The following is a 24,421-nucleotide window of genomic DNA, read 5'->3' on the forward strand; positions in this document are numbered from 1 at the left end:
GTTTTCGCCAAACAATGTTTCTCATTGAGGTCAAAAAATTCTACCTTTGACTCACACCTTTTTGTCCATGGAATATTGTTCAAGAAGTCTTGTTGATCATCTATGTGCTCTTTGGTTAACTTCAGACAGGCAGCAATGTTCTTCTTAGAGAGCAGTGGTTTCCTCCTGACTATCCTATCATGAAAACCTTGTTAAGTCTTTTTCTGATAGTTGAGTCATGAGGAGACCCATTAAGGTCGAAACGGCTGTCTGTGGGTGGGATTACTGGCTATGCATCTTAACCCTGACTGTGCTCAAAGCTGTGACCATGCAGCAAGCTTAAGCCTATAGGGAACCATGTTGAATGGTTTTGAAGCAAAAGGTGGCACTGTGTACTCATTTGCATGTCATTTCCCAGAATCCCTTACTGCAGTGGAAGTGCCGTGTGCTGGGTGATAACGGTGAAAGGCAGGGTTGCAGACCTGTCTAAGACAAGCAAATGAACAAACAATAATATTTCCATTTCCTATATGCTTTCAGGTGGAGGGTTTTTGTCACTTTTTACCCAACATAACTTAACTAAGTATATATATATATATATAGCAACTGTACATATTCCTGTATATTCATTTGCATGTCTTAGACAGGTCTTCAACCCTGTCTTTTACCATTATCACCCAGCACACAGCACTTCCACTGCAGCAAGGGATTCTGGGAAATGACATGCAAATGAGCACACAGTGCCACCTTTTATCTCATGCTCACATTACATGAGCAACCCTTAGCCAATGCATGCTGCTTTAAACACAGCTTTTAAGCAAGGGCTTGGGAGATGCAAAGTCAGTAAACCCACTCACAGACATGTTTCAACCTTGATGGGTATCATCAGTATGAGGTTGGCTGCTGACATTTGCTCAGATGAGATGAAAGAGTAGGTAATCACCACATTTATTAAGGTTATGGTGGGTAAAAAAAGTGACCAAAACCCTCCACAGTAAAGCATAAAGCAACTGTAAATATTCCTGTATATTCATTTGCATGTCTTTACTCTTCTTTTGGCCTTCAACAGTGGACTGCAGCCAGCACCCACAAGGATGGCCACTACTTAGACCTGGTTTTCACTAAGAACTTCTCTCTCTCCGATTTCTCCATTTCCCCTTTTCCTCTCTCTGACCATCATCTCATCTCATTCTCTCTATCTCGCTTCTCCCCTTCTCCACCTCCATCTAACCCCCGGTTCTGCAGAAACCTGCGCTCTATTCACTTACCTGACTTTGAGTCCACTTTACGCTCCTCCCTCTCCTCTCTCAGCTCTGCTACAGACCCCGACAACCTGGTCAGGAACTACAACTCTGTCTTGTCCTCCTCTCTTGATCTACATGCCCCACTTTCTCTCTGCCGCTCTCGCCCTTCTAACCCTAGACCCTGGCTAAATTCCCACACGCGCATGCTGCGTTCCTCCACTCGTTCCTCTGAACGCCTCTTGAGGAAGTCTCACACTCTCGCAGACTTCCTTCACTACAAATTTATGCTATCCTGTTTCAACTCTGCCCTCTCGCAAGCTAAACAAGCCTACTTTTCTGCACTAATCAACATGCACAAGTCTAACCCACGCCGACTGTTCTCTGTCTTTGATACTCTACTCAAACCACCCTCAGCTGCCTCTCCTTCCTCCATCTCCGCTCAGGACTTTGCTGACTATTTTAAGGAAAAGGTGGAATCCATACATCAGAACATCCCCTCTATTTCTTCTTCCCATCCTACACCTCTTCCTAACTCTCCTCCTGCCTTCCTTGACTCTTTTTCCACTGTCTCAGAGGAGGATGTGTCGCTGTTGATTGCCTCTTCTCCCTCTACCACTTGCCCTCTTGACCCCATTCCCTCCCATCTCCTAAAACCTCTTGCTCCTACTATAATCCCTACGCTCACACACATTTTTAACTCCTCCCTCTGCTCTGGAACCTTTCCATCCTCCTTCAAACATGCAACAGTCATACCATTACTGAAAAACAGCAAGCTTGACCCTACCTGTCTTTCTAACTATCGACCTGTCTCCCTCCTGCCTTTTGCCTCTAAACTCCTTGAACGTCTTGTATTCTCTCGCCTGCTCCATTTTCTCAACACCTATTCTCTCCTAGACCCTCTACAATCTGGCTTCCGCACTGCTCACTCCACGGAAACAGCCCTCACTAAAATAACTGACGACCTCCATGCTGCCAAAGACAGAGGTCATTACACGCTACTCATATTACTCGACCTCTCTGCAGCATTTGATACTGTGGATCACCCTCTTCTCCTTCACATTCTCCACACTTGGTATTCGGAACAAAGCTCTATCCTGAATCTCATTCTACCTCTCCCATCGTACTTTCAGTGTCTCTTCTGCTAACACCTCCTCCTCCTCTGTTGATCTCTCTGTTGGGGTACCCCAGGGCTCTGTCCTGGGACCTCTTCTCTTTTCTCTGTACACACTCTCTCTAGGTGACCTAATAACATCTTTTGGGTTTAATTATCACCTCTATGCTGACGACACACAAATATACTTTTCAACACCCGACCTTACACCTGCTATACAGACCAAAATTTCTGAATGTCTCTCTGCTATATCATCCTGGATGGCCCTCCGTCGCCTTAAACTCAACATGGCTAAAACAGAGCTCCTCATACTTCCTCCCAAACCTGGCCCTACTACCTCCTTCCACATTACTGTTGGAACTACGATCATTCACCCAGTAGCCCAAGCACGCTGCCTAGGGGTCACACTCGACTCCTTTCTCACATTCGCCCCTCACATTCAAAACATTTCTAAAACTTGTCGCTTTTTCTTCCGCAATATAACAAAGATACGCCCTTTCCTCTGTTGCTCGACTGCTAAAACTCTTGACTCAGGCCCTCATTCTCTCCCGTCTTGATTACTGTAACCTCCTCCTGTCCGGCCTTCCTGCCTCTCACCTGTCTCCCCTACAATCTATCCTAAATGCTGCTGCCAGAATCACTCTACTCTTTCCTAGATCTGTCTCAGCATCTCCCCTCCTGAAATCCCTCTCCTGGCTTCCGATCAAATCCCGCATCTCACACTCCATTCTTCTCCTCACTTTTAAAGCTTTACACTCTTCTGCCCCTCCTTACATCTCAGCCCTAATTTCTCGCTATGCACCATCCCGACTCTTGCGTTCAGCTTAAGGATGTCTTCTTTCTACCCCCTTTTTATCTAAAGCCCTCTCCCGCCTTAAACCTTTTTCACTGACTGCCCCACACCTCTGGAATGCCCTTCCCCTCAATACCCGACTAGCACCCTCTCTATCCACCTTTAAGACCCACCTTAAGGCACACTTGCTTAAAGAAGCATATGAATAGCACTGTGGATATTCTGAACACATGATACATAAAGCTTGGCCCCCTGCAGACGCACTTACCAGAACTCCCTCCTACTGTCTCTGTACGTTCGCCCTACCTACCAATTAGACTGTAAGCTCCTCGTGGCAGGGACTCCTCTTCCTTAATGTTATGTTTATGTCTAAAGCACTTATTCCCATGATCTGTTATTTATATTATCTGTTATTTATTCGATTACCACATGTATTACTACTGTGAAGCGCTATGTACATTAATGGCGCTATATAAATAAAGACATACAATACAATACAATACTTTGCATCTCCCAAGCCCTTGCTTAAAAGCTGTGTTTAAAGCAGCATGCATTGGCTAAGGGTTGCTCATGTAATGTGAGCATGAGATAAAAGGTGGCACTGTGTGCTCATTTGCATGTCATTTCCCAGAATCCCTTGCTGCAGTGGAAGTGCTGTGTGCTGGGTGATAATGGTAAAAGACAGGGTTGCAGACCTGTCTAAGACATGCAAATGAATATACAGGAATATTTACAGTTGCTTTATGCTTTACTGTGGAGGGTTTGTCACTTTTTGACCCACCATAACCTTAATAAATGTGGTGATTATATTTTTATATATATATATATATATATATATATATATATATATATCTCCATGTAGTGGTATCAGTACCGTGTTAGCCGAGCTTCAATAATCAAAAAATAAATAGATGATACTGTTCTGTGGCTAACGAAATGCTTTTATTTGTGCGAGCTTTCGAGATACACTGATCGCTTCTTTCAGCGATGTTACAATGAATGAAGCAAGCAAAAGCTATACTATAAACAGTGTCTATTGGAATGTTATCTGTGCTGGTCCTTCCCCCGGTGTGGATGTGTTTTATGGCTGGAGGTGTCAAAAGGTTACTGAAAGCAAGTGATGAAAGAGTGTGTATGTGTATCAGTGTGAATTAACATGAATGGAGAGCCCACAGTATATACAGTGCTTTACAAAAGGTGTGTGTGGAGTGGGAGTGAATATAAATGGTGTGGGTGGGTGTGGAAATGTGAGAGTTAGTAGCACAACTAAAAGTGTGTGTGGATACTTTGTGGTCCCTATTGGTGTATAGGGATGGAATAACAAGGAGTATAAGTATGTGTGAGAGACAGCTGTGTGTGCATACATATAGCACAGTATGTACAGACATGGCCTATAGCGCTCATAGGAATAGAGTTCACTTGTGTCAGTAATGACTCATAAAATTTCGATCTCTGTTTAGGCCACTGCTAAGTGTCCCGAACAGTTGCATAAATTTATGTTACAGATTATTTTGGATTACCCGTTGCTGGTTGCTGTCTCTTTACTGGTCTTTGGGCTGGTTCATATGTTATGTGGATTCCTATGGGACTAGCAACTGCCTTTTGCCTTACATCAGAGTGCTGACTGCTTGTTTTATGTTATATATATATATATATATATATATATAGATAGATAGATAGATATATATATATATATATATATATATATATATAAAATTAATATCAAGTGCGGAAAAACCAATGGGTAAATAATGTATAGTAAATGCTGCGCTTAACACAAAGACCTAGATATCTATGTAGAGAAATGCACTTGGCACAAAAACATAACCAGATCCCTAAAGTAATGGAACCTATTACACACCAGGATATAAAATATGTAAATACTGGTTCACTGTGATACGAGATGGAACTAGACATTAAAATGTCTCAATGTATCTAGAAAACAAACTATGTGAATGGAATATTAAAAACAAATAGCTTTGTGACAAATGGGGAAAAATATAGAATAAATGATAGTTCCTCTGTCTTCTTAGTGTCTCGGTGTTGGAGCAGATTTCCAAAGTACCTTATTACTTAAAGCTTAGTCTCCAATATAAGAAAGTGTAGCAGGTATCTGTGGCTTGTGACTGCGATTTGAAGAGACAAAAAAAATTGTATTTTCAAACGCTGCTGCGTGACATCCGCGTCACGTGAGCGGTTTAGCCAATGAGGGTGAACCAACTTTGTGATGTATCCTCCACGCCTCCAGAACACCTCCCCAATCTCCTGCAGCCAAATTTACAAATCGCTGGGGCTGCAGGAGTGCGGGAGGCTATGCGAGTGCGGGAGGCTATGCGAGTGCGGGAGGCTATGCTCGCGGGCGCGCAGGTAGTGTAAGCTTAACCTTACACAGCTCTTTCAGCACAGCCTGGGTTATAGAAGACCTTTAATAATGTCAGAAACATTTATGTGGGGTATTGCTTAGTCATACTTCAGCAGCATACGGTACACCTGAATTTTAGCATTGAAAAATCTGCTGGCAGCCTGAGCCGGACCTCACCATCGTTGTGAAACTGGAAATGAGGCAGATCAACATCACAGGTCATACAAGTATTTCTTTTTCCTTAGAAATATTCACCCACAAAGCAACCGTCTACATATTTGTATCTCTTGCAGAAGTAATATGTATAGCTTCTTGTCCGGAACACTGGATTCAAGCATGCTCGCTACTTAGGCTAAGGCCCCGCTCCCAGAGTCAGCGCACCCGCACTGCTGACAGGCGGTGCGCTGAGATACACAGACCGCGACATGCGGTCTGTAGGGAGCGGGAGCCGGAGCGGGAGGTGGGCGGGTGGTGGGCGGTTTGACAGGGAGGGGGGGCGTGGCTTGAGCGGAGGGACCCGCTACTCTCCCCCCCCCCCTCCCTCCACGGACTCGGGCTGGAGCTGGAAAGTAAGTTTAAACACACACACGCAGGCACTCATTCATACACACACACGCACACACACACGCGCACACAGGCAGGCACTCACGCACTCATACACACACGCGCGCGCACACACAGGCAGGCACTCACGCACTCATACACACACACACACACACACACACACACACACACACACACACAGACAGAGGCAGGCACTCACGCACTCGGGCACACACATACACACACACATACACACACACACAGACAGGCACGCACGCACTCAGACACACACACAGACAGGCACTCACCTGCTTTCACTCCACACTCCTCCCCGCTCCCCGAAGCCTCTCCTCCTCCCGAAGCCTCCCCTCCCCATTAGCTCACAGCCACACACGTCACGCGTCAACGCTAGGAAACACCATTCTCTGGTGTCTCCAGCGGCTGACGCGCCACAGCGTGTAGTCAGCTGTGCAGCCAGTGGGGACCGGGACCGGCTCGCGAGGATTCCCCTGTTGGTGGGGAACTCGCTACATTGCCGCCCGCGCCAACGAGCGCAGCGGGTCCCAGGCCTTATGTGTATTTGTTTGAGCTATACAATACAGTACTAGCCCATTTTTGTTTACTATGTAATTATTGTGCCAATGTAAACATTTTGATGACTGGCAAACAGTCTCACCACCAAAAAATAATTGGGTAAAGCTTGTAAAGACCCTCTCATCCGCATCTTCTCGAACCTCTGGCTCAGCACCACAAGTTTTCCAAACTTAATATATATCAATATCATTGTAATTCCGTCTTGTTTTCACAATTGTGCCCTTTCCTTTTACCATTACGATGTTGTTGATTCTGGAGAAATGGGTTGCTTACAAGTTGCTTTTGGGAGGTTAAAATGGCTGCTGTGGAGGTTGCCATGGTTACAGCTGTTGCCAAAGAAATAATAAACTGGATGAAAGTCTGTAAAACAAATTATTTATAAAAAAACAAAAAAAAGTAAGAAAGAGTTTAGCGCAGGATGAACTATCAGGTTATGTTGTGACTTCATTATTGAAGTTGCTGCTATAATATGCAGAAAGTAATTTGCGTCCCCTGACACTTGCCATCCATCGTTCTGTCACTGACGGGAAGGTCCTCTGTGAACTTTTCCTGTGTTGGAAAAATTTGTGCAGCAGTACCAGTTCTGCAGCTTGGTTGGTTGCCGTAGCAGTGAAGCTGTTAGTTAAAAGATTAGTGTTTCGCAAGCAATTAGATATCCAATAAATCAGCTCAGCGTGTAAGTGCTTCAGTCGCGGTGTAAATATCTTAATGACTAACACATCCGTGGACCTGAATAATTCATATCTGATTCACTTTTCATATGCATGCTATGCCTCTGGTATGATAAACTAATTATTCTCTGACAAAGAATAGGCACTGCGCTGTCTTTCTGACTTACTTTCCTCATCTCACCTCAACACTTTATTTTCCCATAGTCTGCTTTTGCTAATATAATTATTTGATGCATAATTCTTGTCTGCAATAATGTATGCTCAATTATATTTTGAGTGGTTATATTGGAGGGCTGCTGTACATATCACTGGCAAATACATTTTGTGATTTTAAAGCTGCAGTGCCAGAAACATGTCAAGTTTGCAGTGAATATACATGTAGCCCCCTGCTAAAATCAGGCCCTCTTAGCATGCAGGCTAGGGCAGCATTCTGTCAGTGTAGGGGTTAAACCCATTACATATGGTCCTGCATCTGAGCAGTCCCAGAGCTAGGCTACAACGTTGCAGCTCCCATGCACATGAGGCATGACTCAGAGCTAGGAAAGTTCTAGTAGGTCATATGACTGGTGGGGTGATGTCTTTGCAACATCCAGTTTTGCCCAGAGACAGGGGGGGAAGGTTTACACCCCCTGGGTATAAGACATGGGGATCCACCCTAGAGAGTGAGTTCTGTGGAGATCCTGTTCAAGGTGCCTGGTGCAGGCATGGAGGTTCCTATGCTGCCGGGAGCAGGGCTATAGCAGGTTTAAGTAGGGACCTTGGGCTGAGCCTACTCCACTCCTTATCCACATGGCCATCTTAACAACATTAGGGGCCCATGGCAAAGCAGTGCACGGGGCCCTGCCTACACTGTCGCTCCTAGCCTCCCACGCGCTCACTAGGAGCAGCAAGCACCGGAAGTGCTGCACTGCTAGGCTGCAAGCGGTTGTGACGCGAGCCAGGGTGCTGGGCGGGCGGAAAGCGAGCGGAGCCGGGGTGCCGGGCGGGGGGAGAGCGAGTGGAGCCGGGCTGGGGGAGAGCAAGCTGAGCTATGGTGCCGGGCGGGGGGAGAGCGAGTAGGGTTGCCAGGTGGCTTGTCCAAAAATACTGGACACAATGGTGAAAGGTGCGACGCACTCGAATCGTTGGTGGGGAAGAATGTTATTTATAAATGACCTGACTGTTATGTCATTTGTTCTAAATTTCACTCCAAGTATTCACCAATTTGCACCAATTTATATTCTATTTCGTAAAAAATCTGGGGAACAGTCTTGGGAAGTAGCACCCTTCCGAGGATTGTTTTAGGAAATATAATATGAAATAGTGCAAATTGGTGCATGCTTGGAGTGAAATTTAGAACAAATTACATAATGGCCAGATCATTTATAAATAACTGACCTGCAGTCATACTGTACATGGAGAGCAATACTGATCTTACTGCTCCTCCCACACATTCCAAGATTGTTGCACCCCCTCCTCATCCCCTCTCTCTCCCCCTTGTCCTTTCACCCTCCCACCCCCCCTTGTCCTTTCACCCTCCCACCCCCCCTTGTCCTTTCACCCTCCCACCCCCCCTTGTCCTTTCACCCTCCCACCGCCCCTTGTCCTTTCACCCCCCCTTGTCCTCTCACCCCCTCCCTTCATCCTCTCACCCCTCCCTCCTCCCTGTCATAATAAGTACAGTAGCTTTCAATTTAGACTTCCAAATCCAGCTTTAAATGGCATATTAAATCATGCCATTGAATAAGTAATGTGGAAAATAGCTGAAGCGCTCAAATGCAGGTATATCTCAAAATGATAATAAGCCAGACCACAGGTAAGAGGGTATATAATGGATGTTATCACATTGTGTTTTATCCTTGAAAAAGAACGCTGCGACGTTCGAAATGCATTGGATGGGTCTTTTGCCACATTAAAGTGCCCTTTTAATCATTTTTTTGTTCTGGTTTCTTCCTGCTCCGTTTGTGCTGGTGCGCTTTTTGGTCTCCCTTTTCCCTGTATTGCATTGAATAAGTAACCTGATCTGCCTTCTTGGGGATAATCAGTAAGTAAGAGTGCTGCAGAGATTGCAATGCTGCTGTGATGAGAGCTGAGTTATGGAGCCTTTCTGAGAATTTACAATGGTGGTTATTTTTAATAGATCTTGAAAATGGGAAGACTGTTAGTATAGTAAAAGAAAAGTAAGGGTGAGTGAGCAATTAAATAAAGTTGCCAGTACTGTATGTACTGTCTGTCAACACACACACACACACACACACACACACACACACACACACACACACACACACACACACACACACACACACACACACACACACACACACACACACACACACACACACACACACACACACACACACACACACACACACTGAGACAGACACTGAGACAGACACACACACACTGAGACAGACACACACACACACACACTGAGACAGACAGACACACACACACACACACACACACACACACACTGAGACAGACACTGAGACAGACACACACACACTGAGACAGACACACACACACACACACTGAGACAGACACATACACTCACTCACTCACTAAAACACCCACACTGAGGCACACACATATACAGACAGGACACAGACAGAAAGACAGACACACTGAGACACACACACACATACACTCACACACACACGCACACACACACTGAGACACACATATACAGATAGACAGGACACAGATAGACAAGCAAACACAGGCAGGACACTTATACACACAGCTTCACATCTCTGCTTCATGCTTTTCCTCCGCTCTTTGGCCCCACCCCCAGGCTCCTGCCACCTCCTGATTGGCTGAATTACACTGCAGCAACCAATCAGAAGCTGCCAAGCCCCCTAGCAGCAGCAGTCCTGCTCTATCCCATGTCCGGTATTATCTCTCATATTTTACCGGACAGGGGAACCAAATACCGGACACCTGGCAACCCCAAGAGTGAGCCGGGGTGCCGGGCGGGGGGAGAGCATTGGTGGGCACGCATGGGCCGGGCGCGTGGAGCCCCCTTATGCTGTGGCGCCCCCGGGCAACTGCCCAGCATGCCCATACGTTAAGACGGCCCTGCCTATCCACGGTTGTATTTTATGTCTTTATTTATATAGCGCCATTAATGTACATAGCGCTTCACAGTAGTAATACACGTGGTAATCAAATAAATAACAGATAATATAAATAACAGATCATGGGAATAAGTGCTTCAGACATAAAAGTAACATTAAGGAAGAGGAGTCCCTGCTCCGAGGAGCTTACAGTCTAATTGTTAAGGTTAAGTTGGGTCCTGGGAGGAACTGCAGACAAAGGGGGAACTAGTGCATGAGATAGATACTGAAAGCCTGTCCTGTTATGCTGTATCTGCTCGCGACAATACAAACAAGCATCCTGCTTTAAAAGTTCCTGGCGCCCTTTTCTACTTATTCTACTCCTCACTACAGCCTAGGCCTGGATCCACTGGAGAAGCCCTGAGACAAAGGCAAAACTGACTGAGCTACACTACGCTGAAGCAGGTAGAAACCCTGTCTGCAGTGCAAGGAGAGGCTGCATATTGGGAGCATGGTGAATCTCCCCCTTACGGCTACATTATATTTTTCTTGAAATTAGATTCCTCGCTGATATTATTAGAAGAGATTTGGTGCCCTTTTTTTAGTCTTAGATGTTTAAATATGCAATAGGAGAAAATCTGCTCAAAACCTCTAAAGGGAGTGACTCAATGAGTAAAGACACTGACTGTAACAATGACACTGAGTTTGCAGCAAGGAACCCTGGTTTAATTCCCGGTGGCAGCTCCTTGTGACCTTGGGTAAGTCACTTTATCTCCCTTTGCTTCAGGCACCAAATACATAGATTGTAAGCTCACAGGGACTGTGTCTGTAAAAATCCTATGTGCTATGTACCGTGCACTAAACTGTAATTGTGAAGCACTTTAAGTGCCATGGGAAGAAAAGCGCTATATGAAATAGTTATTATTATTTATTATTAAAAATCCCTGTAAAATGCATGGTAAAGATCAGTTTGTAGCGGCCCGAGGAACAACAACCCACCTATATAGACTCCACAAAAAAGAAACATTTTGGAGGCTTTTGACTACTTTGAGTTCACACCGGCGCATTTATTCCCAAAATTCACTGCATTCTAGAATGCTGCCAGCCCAGGTACATGTGCAGTCTTCCCCCTTTCCTACGTTACCAATAGGAGACATATTGGACACCTCAATTGTAATCTGTTTGAGGGGAAATAGGATTTCTGCATTTGTAACACGCAGGCATTAAGTATTCATGTTGGTGAATTCCCCCCGAATGTGTTTTTCTGGTCAAAGGCTGCTGATATCTCTGTGTCATTGTCACCTTATTATTTTTCCTTACCAAGAAAAATAATTGCGATTTACATCTCCCTTCCAAGGCTGTTTGAGCCTTCAACAGATCTAAGGCCTCGTACATAGTGTAAGCGTGGGTGCGCACGAGTGTTCGCGTGGCGTCACGCTCGTCCCCTAGCAGGAGAGATTGCTGTCCTGCAGGCCGAGGTGATGGGGGGGGCATGTCTTGGGCACGGCCGTGACGTCACGAAGCTGGTTCGCCCTCATTGGGCGAACCGCTCACGTGACCCGGCCATCACGCGGCAAATTCAAACAAGTTTGTCGCGCGGAGTCCCAGTCGCCCCGTCGTGCTCGTGAACGCGCGATCTATGCACTTGTGCATTCGGAATCCATTTGTTTGTGTGCGTGCGACCTCGCCGGCTGATCTAGTGTGGACGCAGCCTTAGATGAGCAGTGAAGGGGGAAATGCATTGCAAATTAAATGGATGTGTGTAGATTATGACAACCAAAGTGCTAAATAAGCAGTGAAAGCAAACCGGTTTTGCACTGCGCATTAGCCTTGAGGGGTACATGGTAAGCCTTTATTTAGGATTGACACAGCCCGTGATGTTGTAAACAGATTGATATGATCTGGTAGTGCCTGCTGGACCAGAGATCGTGTGCCAAAGATAAGGATACAGATGTATCTATCACCTGCCGCAACACGTGCTGGTGAACCGCGGGCCAAAGGTCGAGCGGACCAAAAGTATTTTTGAAAAGCCTTGTGAGTGAGGTTTATTGTTTTGCGTTGTAAGGTTTTAGAATAGTGTCCCCTTACCATTAATAGTAATGAATATGTTCATACATTTTAATTGGGTTTAGAAACGTTACTGATGATAACCAGCAAGAATGTTTAGGCAGCCATGGGGGAGCCATCGATGATTAGTGTGCAAAATGCCAGCCAAAATCTGCCCAACTAGAGCCAGAACTCCTCAATAAGGTCATACTGTAAAAGCAATTTTTTTTCTTGACAAGATAATGTGGACATTAAGCATTTAACACTCCTAATACAATCCTTATTTACACTTTATACACATTTACTGTGCAAGTGTGTAATATACTAAAGTTTCGTGTCTATTGGACTTTGGTTAGATTTATAATCCACCTGCAATTTTGTAGTGTATTCTGGATCCAGGGTCATGTCTGGGGTATGAATGAACCCAGCTAGCTTCAACTCAGCCCTCTTTCCAAAGCACTACAAGTCCTGTATATTTTCTTCACTTTATTTAGGAAAGCAGCAACAAAAACAGGCATTTGTGGATAAGATGTTTGTGTTGGAAAGGTGTATCTCTCTGCGTGCTTTGTAGTAAGGGCAGGTGAAAAAAATTGGCCTTGCCATAGGGGTGTAACATGAATGTACTCACTCTGCCAATGTCAGGAAGTAAAAGACAGTGGGTACTGCTTCTGACACAGGGATAGGGGTCAGGCCATACTAACTGCCAGCAGGGACAGGAGGGAATGGGAAAGCCCATTATCTTGGAGGACTGGAGATGTTGCCAGGGCAACCAGGGGTGTGACAGACTGGAAGGAAAAAAGGCAACATAATGTATCCATTCCATCTGCACTGGGAGTGAAACTGCAAGGAAAGTAACATCCAAATACAGCTAGCAGGCAGAACTGCCAAGGAAAGGGGGGGGGGGGGTGAAACAGAGAAGGCAGAAAGGGTATTTATGTTCCATGACATAGTGCATGATGCTTGGGAATGTAAAAAACATATGAATAAAGGATTCCTGTCCCAGGAAACATATGACCACAGAATTAATATTGATTACTTGTGTTTTGTCAGATGCAGTACTGTAAATGTGAGGCATGCCTGCCAGTCATCTGCACAATTGATTAAGTAGAATCACTTATTAAATGAAAATCGTATTTTGTATTGTAGTCTATCTTAAATATGTGAAGCACAATGGCATATCCAACATAGCAGCTCTGTCATAAAACTACAATTTTAATTGAAAAAGAAATATGCCTTTTACTATATTCATAGCAGAGCTGGCTATGGCAGTTCTTATTTGTTATATGTCTAAAAACGTAGTTAACTTTAGGTTAGTCCTGGCGGGGTAGAATTGCTATTGTGTGTGTACGTATGTTACAATATGTGCTCTGTTAATTGTGTGTGGGTGTTTAACTACCCAATGCTGTGTATTCACTCATTACACATGTTCATACTCGTTTCACAATTATTGATTTTTACTCTTCTACTCATCTACCAATTATTGGCTGAAAGTAACATGTCAACATACTGTTGGTAAAGTTGTTGTTTTTAAATCAATGCTTGAGATTGGATCTTTTTTCCAGCTTGATAAAAAGTCAATAGTATGCGGAACTCTGATGCAAAATAATTCCTCATTTCATGTTGAAATTAATTGTTTCGTTGTAAAATGAAAATTTGCACAGATGTGACCTGTGCTATTTGCTACAGTAGTAAAAAAAATGTAATGCAACTTACACCGTCGTTAATTATTATTTTTTATCATTAGCTTTGCTTCGTTCTGTTAAGTCAGCAATAATGCAATTAATTTGCTGTAATTGCTGATACCGTGGTTCACATTTGTGGCCCAGATCCACAAACGGGTGCTAAGCTTTAGCACGTCTTTACTCCCGTTTGCTAGCACCATTTTTTGGGGGCTCTGGACTTGTATTTTTATTTCTTTTTCCAGCCCAATGACTCTAGGGGGTCATGTTTGATGCAATGTTGGCCTTCACTGCTCCCTTATTCACAGCATTAAGCAACAAGCACCCAGCAATGTCCTGGTTTCCAGTGTCTAAATTCTAATCATAATCCTGAATATCTGCACTATGAATTGCTTTACATTATCATTGGTTTTCCAGGTGGTGCACATGAAACACTGATTCTGCCGTGGCGTTAGGATAAAGACTGCACTGAGCAAAGTTTGTTTCATTCTATTTTTTATTTAATCTTTTTCTTACAGATTCCGTGTCCAACGCCTCTGGCCCACTGTTAGTCGAAGTTGCCAAAACCCCTGGTTCCAGCCTTGGATTAGCACTAACTACCTCTATTTACTGCAACAAACAGGTCATTGTCATTGACAAAGTTAAATCTGCAAGTATTGCTGACAGGTAAGATTGGAAACTCTCGCCCTCTCCCTGTCTCGCTCTGTCTCTTGTTCTTTGGTGCACTCGCTTCCTGTTATAACATTGTTGACATCACAATAGAAATCTCTAGGTTTATGCCCCGACTAAAGATTCTGTAATGTGTTACTGTCTTCATTGCCATACATATCTGCAACAATGTGCAGACACTTCTAGAGATGGAGAAGTCAATATAAATAGTTCATCAGTTGTGGCCTCCTATCGGACAGCCATTCAAATCGCAATGGGGCATCTTGCCGCAGCCATTTAGCCGCCGCCAAAGGCAGCTAGCCGCCAGACGCTTCACCGGTAAGGTAAGTGATTGATTAATGTTCGGTGTTTTAGGCTAATGGCATAAGCTTTTTAGGGTGCGTTTATGGGTTAAGGTTAGGGGTTTTAGGCTAAGGGGTCCGAGTAGGGGGTTTAGAGTAAGGGGATAAGGCAGTATTTCAATAAGGATTCCTAGGAACTCTTGGGTTCCCCCAGGCCTCCATAAAGACTTCCCTGCAATTTGCAGGTCATTTAAAAAAATTACTAAATACAGAAGAATTTACAATGAATCTGGTTTCAGACGTGCTATTAGAGAGGGTTGGGGTTCCTTACAATGCATCGGATCTCAGACGCTCTATTAGAGAGGGCTGGGGTTCCTTACAATGCATCTGATCTCAGACGCGCTATTAGAGAGGGTTGGGGTTCCTTACAATGCATCGGATCTCAGACGCGCTATTAGAGAGGGTTGGGGTTACTTACAATCTATCTGATCTGAGACACGCTATTAGAGATGGTCGGGGTTCCTTACAATCTATCTGATCTCAGACACGGTGTTAGGGATGGTTTGGGTTCCGCAGAATTTCACATAGGGTTCCTTAACCAAAAGTTTTTGGGAAACCACTAGTTTAAAGTTTAGCTTTTTAGGGTAAGGGGTCTGATTACAGGGTTAGGGTAAGGGGTTAAGGTTAGCAGTTTTAGGGTAAGGGGGTTAAGGTTATGGGTGTTATCGGGCTTTATGGGTATGGGCTAAAGTTAGGGGCTTACCTGCGTGGCCAAACGGCCAGCGGCTATATATCACAGTGGCTGATCGGTGACAGCTAGATGGCAGCGGCGGAGTTGCTGCCGTGAGTTGTCCTACAGACTGTAATTTCCCCAGTAAGTATCTCGGAATTGGAGGACCCTGGTGGAATAGTGTTGTTCATCCCCTGATCATTCCATAGTTCTCATCCAGTAAAAAAAGAAAAGGTAGGTTGGAGGGGGTTGCTGCTTGTGTTGCTTATACTGAGCTGTGGAAAGGATGCTGCCGCTGTTTCAACGATGCAATGTATGTGGCTGAGTATATAATGTTAGGAACGTGGTGAGAGAGCAGAGCACTGCCGTGGAAGGAAAATCAAAAAAAGAGGGCCTGATGCAAAAAAAAAAAATTATTTATTAGGCATGATAGCCAAAAAGAACAAACACACTAAGGTTTAAAACTCTGACGCGTTTCCCGCCGTGGAGGCGCTTTATCAAAGAGTATATAATGTTGTTTTAAGAAACTAACTAAGGTCACAATTTGTAAGGGTCTCTGCATAAATATGTCTCCAATTAATTAAAAAATAAATAAAAGTAACAGCTCTGTGATGGCTCATGAAAGAAGGATGATTCTGACATGAAGATTTTCCTCAGTAACTTCACTTTTAATAGGCTCAGTATACAATTCAGGTGTAATATATCAAAATGACTACAATGGGATGTGAATATGGGACATATATGTGGCAAATGGGTTTTTAATAATCGGGTAAAGCCCAATACAATAATGGAGCTAAGAGCAATATACAGGCATACCCCGCATTAACGTACGCAATGGGACCGGAGCATGTATGTAAAGTGAAAATGTACTTAAAGTGAAGCACTGCCTGTTTCCCACTTATTGATGCATGTGCTGTACTGCAATCGTCATACCCGTGCATAACTGATGTAAATAACGCATTTGTAACAGGCTCTATAGTCTCCCTGCTTGCGCACAGCTTCAGTACAGGTAGGGAGCCAATATTGCTGTTCAGGGCGTGCTGACAGGCGCATGTGCGAGCTGCCGTTTGCCTATTGGGCGATATGTCCTTACTCGCAAGTGTACTTAAAGTGAGTGTCCTTAAACCGGGGTATGTCTGTACTTAAGTGGCTGTATATCAAAATGTCCCCATATCAAAAATGAATGCAGGACTAGTACAACAACACAGTACTAGATTTCTAATTGAACAAAAATATTTTATTGTAAGGAGAATTAGATTTTCTAAACCAGGTGCTGTTCTTTGCACCTGGAAATGTGTGATATGGAACCTGCAGAATGTGCTAATTTTCATATAGATGATTGGTTTGTTTTTTACTCTGGCATGAGATGGCATATAAAGAGAGCACCTAACATATATAGTTGTTCTCTCTCGTTCAGGTGTGGTGCACTGTATATAGGAGATCACATTCTGTCTGTGGATGGTACCAGTATGGAATATTGCACCTTAGCAGAAGCAACCCAACTTTTAGCTAGCACCTCTGAAAATGTGAAACTAGAGATTCTTCCCTACCATCAGACTCGATTGGCATTAAAGGGACCAGATCACGGTAAGATGAGCCAAGCTATTTTTTTTCTCTACTGCTGTGCGTCCTGGCAGGTTTGCAGCCATATCATGGAATTCTGTGGGTCGCCATTGGAAAACAGATGAATGTTCACAGTTTGCTAGAACCACAAAAAGGTTCTTCTGAAGGGGCAATGCTATTCTTTGAGAAATGGTTATGTTCAAAGAAACATATGATTACTGGCATTCCCACTCCTAGTACTAAATAGGAATAATAGATAAACACTGCAAAATACCAGACTGGTTGAGGCAGGCTGCCTGCATAGCCTGCTAAACCTATCTAGTAATTGGAGGCGCCTACTGCCAGTAGCTAGAACAAGCATATTTTAGCCTCAGCAAGCCCTAACAGCACAGCAATTTGTAAGTGATCCACAAAGTACAGTATATACTGTACCATCATGGAGATGCCTGCTGTGTGCCACCTTGTGATTGCACCTACAGTATTGTGTGTCCTCAGCTTATGTTTCTAGAAAGGGTGTTCCTATCCTTCTAACATCTGTGGCATAGACTTACTAAGCTTCAGTATTAATATTGCTGTGCATTAATTGTTTTTAAAAAAAAAGATATATTTTTACCAATGTATTTGAGGTTTACCATTTAAATAATGCAGTGAAAACTCATTTTATCGCTGCGATACTGTAAGTATAGGCTAAATATAACTAGGATTGATAATTAGCATGCAAATGAGTATGACTTGTGTAATTACATATGCAAGAGTGTTACATTTAATGAGTATGGCAAATGAGCATGCACATGTATGCAAATCAAGAATTAATGGCTTATTACCTATTCACATTCTACTCTAAACTGATATCTGGCGACATTGGGCTACCTCAAAGAATATTGCCAATTTCTATCACCTACCCCAGGCTGGCTTTAGGCCAATCGTGTGTGTGTGTATATGTGTGTGTGTATATATATATATATATATATACACACACTGCAGAACAGCCACTATAGACCAGATATGACTAGCCAATCTAGAATTAATTATAAAAATACTTAATAACAATGCTGAACTTATTAATATGTTAACCTTGGTCTCTTGGGCTATTAAAGGTTTAAAAATTGAACATATATTTCGTTGCTTATTTGTATCACTAGTATATAATGCCAAGTTACTGCTTTTTTGGTACATGCAAATGAGATTGGATCCTGCAAACCCACTAATGAATGTGTCATTCTTAGTAAACATGGCGGAATTCAGAGAAAATATTGCTGCAGTTCCTATATTTTATCATGCACATTTTTGGCGCACCAATATCGACCTTTAGCAAATGTAGGCGTTTGTCACTAATATATCTCTATTTGTTTATTCTGTAATTCCTTCTACGAGCTGTGAATGTGCTCCTCTCCTTTGGGATTCATAGCTTGCAAGCTGGGCAACACAATGGTTCTCTGAGAAACATGACTGTAAATGTGAAAACAGATTATTTCTACATCACAAAACAAAAGACCGAGCTACTGAGCAGTCAAAAAACTACCTCTTCATAATTAATTAATGTGAGAGATGGAGAGAAAAATTCTAAGGAATTCCATTTTTTTTTTTACAAAGAAAAATCTTTAGCAAATTGATAGAAAAACAGTTACTTAACCTATCACTTAGTTGTAATATTTCTAGATCCAAGAAAACACTGTGTTGTAGTGTAGCTTAGCTAAAGTTTTCCATTTTCTCATTGATGCGGATGTGACAGCATTGTGATGGTGATGCATCAATATTTTTACACAATGTGTACAAATCACAGTTAAAGTGAATTTCTATATGTCGGTGAATAAAGCTCTGGTTGAAGACAGATGCACAGATTTAAATTTATATACATGTAAAACGCAGTCCCAGGGTTCTAAATTGGACAAATTTTACGCTCCACATATATTATTCTTAATGGGTTTTAAAGCAACATTGTCTTTCAAAACGTTTTATTTTTTTTAATTCCCCTAAGTGCAAAGCAGGAGGTTTGTGGAGCTGAACCACTTTCTTTTCGGCTTCGCAGACCCTTCTGATTGCCGGGGGAGAGCTTGGGGCCTCTGTACGTAGCTCTTATTTTGTCCGGCAGCATCTCCTTATCATGGTGCTGCAACGTGCCGCGTTGCCATGACAATGCAACGCCACGTCGTCATAACGTTGTAAGTAGAGATGCCGCCCCGGACAAGGTAAGAGGCCCCACTGCACTGAGCCCCACAGAACTCCCAGCCAGCCCTGAATGCGGGCCAATGGGAAGTTGCAAGGGATGATGTTGCAGCTTCGGGGTTCAGATGTACGTATCTTGGGAAGCAGGGCGTTCCTGGAGCTACATTAACATGATTCAACTGTGGAGACCCCCCCTACTTCAAACATACATTAGTATAAAAAAAAATAGTTTTAAAAATAAAAAAAGAGGTAACACCAATTTAAAGAAGTGCAGAGGGAGAAGATATCGCGAAATATTAATTACTGAAAAGGTAAAAAAAAATCTATTTTTATAGAAAAAATTGTAAATCATGGAGGGGATTAAAGGGAACAAAATTAAACCATGTTTACTAAATATATATAGTACCAGCTAGGGTTGGACAATATACCTTTGACTAGTAATACCGCAGTAATAAAAAATTACTTAGAGGATTTGTCTAATCTTTTATTATCGCGGCATTACGGTCTGCCTGGTCGAAGTGTCCTCCCTTTCCTGCTCCATCACTGACAGAAACGCAGGCCCCTGGCCTCCCTCTCCTCAGTCCCATCAGCCGCGCACCGCAGTGCCCCAGATCTGTGAGCCTGAGGCCATCATGTATTTCCCACGTGGTGTTCCTGCTGCATTAGGGACCTTCTCACTCAGTCTACTGCTTTGGCCTCCCCGCTCCATCCAGACAGCTTCTCAATATCTGACCAGCTGGGGCAGAGGATTGGCACCCTGGTCCACTCCTTGTTGCCGGGTGCTCCCTGCATGTTGATTTTCCTCTGGAGGAGGTTGTGGCTCCCTTTCTCCTACCCCTCCCCCCGTCCAGCACCCGCTGGAGATGGGCCATGGCTCCTTTGTCTGTCTCCCTTCTTGTCCATCCTCTCTCCTTGCCCATTTCCCTTTTCTGCTCTGTTCCCCCTTGACCCTCCTGTCCCCCTTCTCGCCCTCTTTCTCTACTTGTCCCCCATCTTTTTTTCCTCTTTTCCCCCCTTGTTTCCCCCCTCCACCGCTCTCCTCCCCCCTTTCTCCCCTGCTTGTTGCCAAGTTTCCCCTTTCTCACCCCCCCTTTGTTCTCCACCCTCTTATCCCCTACTGTTTCTACCAAACCGATATTTATCGAGATGATACATTTCTTAATTTTGTTATCGTAGTGAGATTTTAGTTATCGTCAAACCCTAGTACCAGCTATATAAAAATGAATTCCAAAAGTGCTGAAAAAAATTGATAATACAAGACAAAAAAATACCATAGCATAAAAATGGTCTTTATTCCAATAAACGAGAATAAAAACAAATGCCAATGCACTCTCAAAATCATTTTTGAATCTGTGGTTCATCTGAAAAAAGGTGTCCCTTAATTGGCATCCCAGCTAAAATCCACAATATAACATCACATCCTCTGTCCTCGGAAACCTGCCGCCCAGATGAGTAGAGTAGCTCTTCATGAGGGAGACTTGAGGTCCCCAGAAAGCTCCCATGCTGCTGAGGTCACCAGACCGCAAAGAGGTCCTGCACTCGCCAGGATGCTGGATTTGAAAGCACACAATGTTATATTGAGGAACACAGACAGAATTTTCTTTTTTTTTTTCCCTGGCAAACCACTCATTGGAGAATTATTTTCAGAGTGCATTATCCTTTGTTTTTTATTGTCTTTTATTGGAATAATGTTCATTCCAGACTGTGACTGGCATTTTGTTATGCGATCTTAGGGAAATAGTCTTTATGCCTTTTTAAGACTTGCTGTATAGACTTCTAAAAAAGAGTAATCCAGCCTAACCTCAATGTGTTTTTGTACAGGATTGGAACACTGTTTTAAGCTTTGGGGAACCCTGGCTCCTGAGATACTTATTGGTGAGGTTACCGGGGGTTCCTGGTTTTAAGGGGGATTTAGATGGTTATCCAATCAGTAACCAACACCATATCTTGCAGCTTCCTATTGGCCTGAGATTTGGCATCCATTTTGCTTCCATTGAGGAAGAATTAAACCCAGTAACTTCACCAGTAATTATTTCGAGAACATCGGGGCCGCTGGAGCTGAAAATAGTGGCGTTTGCTCAGGGGACTCCCCGGGGTCTCACACTGTAATTTATAATAATAATAATAGGGGGCAGGGGGAAGGAACTGCTCCCTTAGTCCATTCTTTTCATTTTATATTTCACCTCATTTTAGGTGTATCCCTATAAGGAAAGTATATGTTTGGTCCTAGTATGTTTGGTATGCTTTGTAGGGGGTCATTTTCAATGAGATTTTCAATAACACAGAAATGTGCTGAACACCTTGAAAATATCTATTCCTGAGATGTTTGCTGAAATGTTTTCTCTCCCTAATGTAATTCTTGGGTATTGCTGCCTATGCCATGATGCTTTTTCATTTCCTTGCTAACTTCTTTCACTTCCGTTGCTCTTTTGTTCATTGAAATTCAGTTACCTTTCCCTCTTCTCTGGTTCTTTTTTTTGTTTTTCTGATTTCCTGTCATCCCTTCATGCGGGCAGTAAAGGTTCAAAGGAGCAACGACCGGCACCTTCCCCGGGTCCCCTGTGCGAACAGCCACCGCCGCCTCCTCTCCTGCCAACATTATAACACCTACCACCCTGACCATTACAGGATGCCAGCCAAGGAATGCCAGAAACCACCTCCTGAAAAACTCCTTCGTAATGTGCCACCCTTTCTTCTCCTGTCTTTCCTTTCGCCTTTCCCTCCCCTCACCCCCCCCCCCCGCTTTTTTTCATGCTTCCTCATTTTGTCATTAAAGCTTTTGATTTGTTTGTTTTTTGTGATCGCACTTTCCTACTAATAATAGATGTGAAATATAATAGTTCCTGTTTTTATCACAGGCTTAATGCTTGACAATCTAAATCTTCCGTATCTTATGAACGCCTTCCGGGGTATGAGCAGTGTCATGCTTTTTAATGGCCTGCGGGTCATGGACCAAGAACTCAAAGCAAACCCCTCATTCAGGCCAGTGTAGGGATCCTAAGTTACAATACCTACGAGCCTGCTCCCAATCTGATCTTTCAATGAAAACAAGCCTTAACGCACACGATAAATTGGGCATTTTAATTTCGAAAGAAATACTTTAACGTCCGAATATTAAAAGTTATACCAGCGGAAGTGTCCTCTGGGAAACTTGAAATAAATGAGTGGATTATCAACAGGTTTTGATGACATCCCATGAGACATTTCCTAAGCTGAGGGGTGTGTGATGTGTGGCGGTTTTCCCCCAACCAACACAATGCAAAAGCAGCACGTCAAAATGAGAACCTGGAGCTCCTATGGGACCATAGCTCAATGCTAATTTTTTATAGCAACGCTATTTGTAGTGGTTTTACCCTACTCCATCAAATATATTGCTTTGTCAACACCAAGTTCAAAACAGAAGCACACATCATTTACCTGTGCGAAACATCAATTAGGAAAATAAAACATGTCAAGTGCTCAGTAAATTGGCAGAGCAAATTGCCTTTACCAGGACTCATAATGGTTTATGATTGAGTGCATCACTTTGACGTTGAATATAATAGATCTAAATAGAACAAATGAACAACCCGTTTCTTTTCCTCCTCTGAGTCTCGTGTGAGGTCTGAAAAACAGCTGTGCACGTATTGTTCAATTCTGTTTTGCAAAAGGTTTGTTTTCCTTGAGGGGGTCAATTGCACCTCTTTCTTGTGCTGAACACGATCTGCCTGTCGACATTAGTAGAGACAGTCCCTGGAAATACTCATTTGATTGGAGTTTTTCTTGTCAAGTACACAAGTCCTTTTTTGAATTTTTTTTTATTTATAGGCTATTAATGGTGTCACCTTAAGGCAGGGGTGGCCAACTCCTTAAGGGCCACCAACAGGTCAGGTTTTGAGGATATCCCTGCTGCAGCACAGCCACCTGTGCTGAACCAGGGATATCCTGAAAACCTGACCTGTTGATGGCCCTTGAGGACTGGAGTTGTCCACCCCTGCCTTTAAAGCTTTAGAGCAGGGATGCTACCTGTCCTGTTAAAGTACTGTGTGCTACTGTACGCTATGTCTGCTCTTTCTTACAGCAGCATTGGTATCTTCGTCCTTCTCTCCTACCTCCATGAGTGCATACAGCCTGAGTTCGCTCAATATGGGGACGCTACCTCGCAACCTGTACCCTACCAGTCCACGCGGGACGCTGATGAGGAGGAGGATGAAAAAGAAAGACTTCAAAAGCTCACGTAGGTTACCACTTCTTACAGAGAGGCCCACCGCTGCTGGATGGTATTAACACTTTCAAATGATCAGTCCTTAAAGTTCCCCATGGACGTGCACCGTTTCGTAAATCAAAGGTCAAACTAATATAAGAAGCCAGCAATACACTGCAGAATGTCTGCATATATGTTGTACTTTATTGGAGGCTTTAATACAGAACGCATGCTCAGTCATGCAATATAAAATTGGCATTTAGCAGGTAGTGATATTGGTTAATGAACCAACTTTTTATCTTTTTATATGAGACTTTGAGACAACAGAAATGTGTGTGTGTGTGTGTGTGTGTGTGTGTGTGTGTGTGTGTGTGTGTGTGTGTGTGTGTGTGTGTATGTGTGTGTGTGTGTGTGTGTGTGTGTGTGTGTGTGTGTAATATATATATATATATATATATATATATATATATATATCAAACAAAGAATAGACTGCGCTCCTCAGGTGTAAACTCAGACTGATTACCAATTGATTGTATTAAGTGGATATAGCAAAGGTGAATGGCAAGGGTGAATGCAACAATAATATGGATGATTGACTCACACTAATAAAAATACATGCAATATGTTATAAAAAAGCTGTGTGTGCTGTGCACGCGCATAGTAAGTGAAACTTCTTTGACTTTTGTCACAGAAATTGTATTTGTGTTGGTGTTGGTGATGTTTTAATTAAAAATCAAAATACAATCTCAATGACAAAACGCAAATAAATTTG

The 24,421-nt window shown here is 43.3% G+C and overlaps 1 protein-coding gene across 18 annotated transcripts in view; it reads left to right on the top strand.

The window, feature by feature from the left end:
• Positions 1 to 24,421, top strand: part of GRIP1 (glutamate receptor interacting protein 1) — an 894,479-nt gene that overhangs the window by 813,218 nt on the left and 56,840 nt on the right. For 12 of the 18 annotated variants that reach the window (XM_075600319.1, XM_075600328.1, XM_075600326.1 and 9 more), the window contains 4 exons: positions 14,576 to 14,723; positions 17,155 to 17,324; positions 21,983 to 22,141; positions 23,527 to 23,682. In XM_075600319.1, coding sequence (XP_075456434.1) covers positions 14,576 to 14,723; positions 17,155 to 17,324; positions 21,983 to 22,141; positions 23,527 to 23,682 — 633 coding nt within the window. The remainder of the gene's footprint in view (positions 1 to 14,575; positions 14,724 to 17,154; positions 17,325 to 21,982; positions 22,142 to 23,526; positions 23,683 to 24,421) is intronic. The other 6 variants (XM_075600316.1, XM_075600331.1, XM_075600323.1 and 3 more) reach the window with 3 other exon arrangements.

This window comes from Ascaphus truei, chromosome 5 (assembly GCF_040206685.1).
Source record: "Ascaphus truei isolate aAscTru1 chromosome 5, aAscTru1.hap1, whole genome shotgun sequence".
Lineage (NCBI taxonomy): Eukaryota > Metazoa > Chordata > Amphibia > Anura > Ascaphidae > Ascaphus > Ascaphus truei.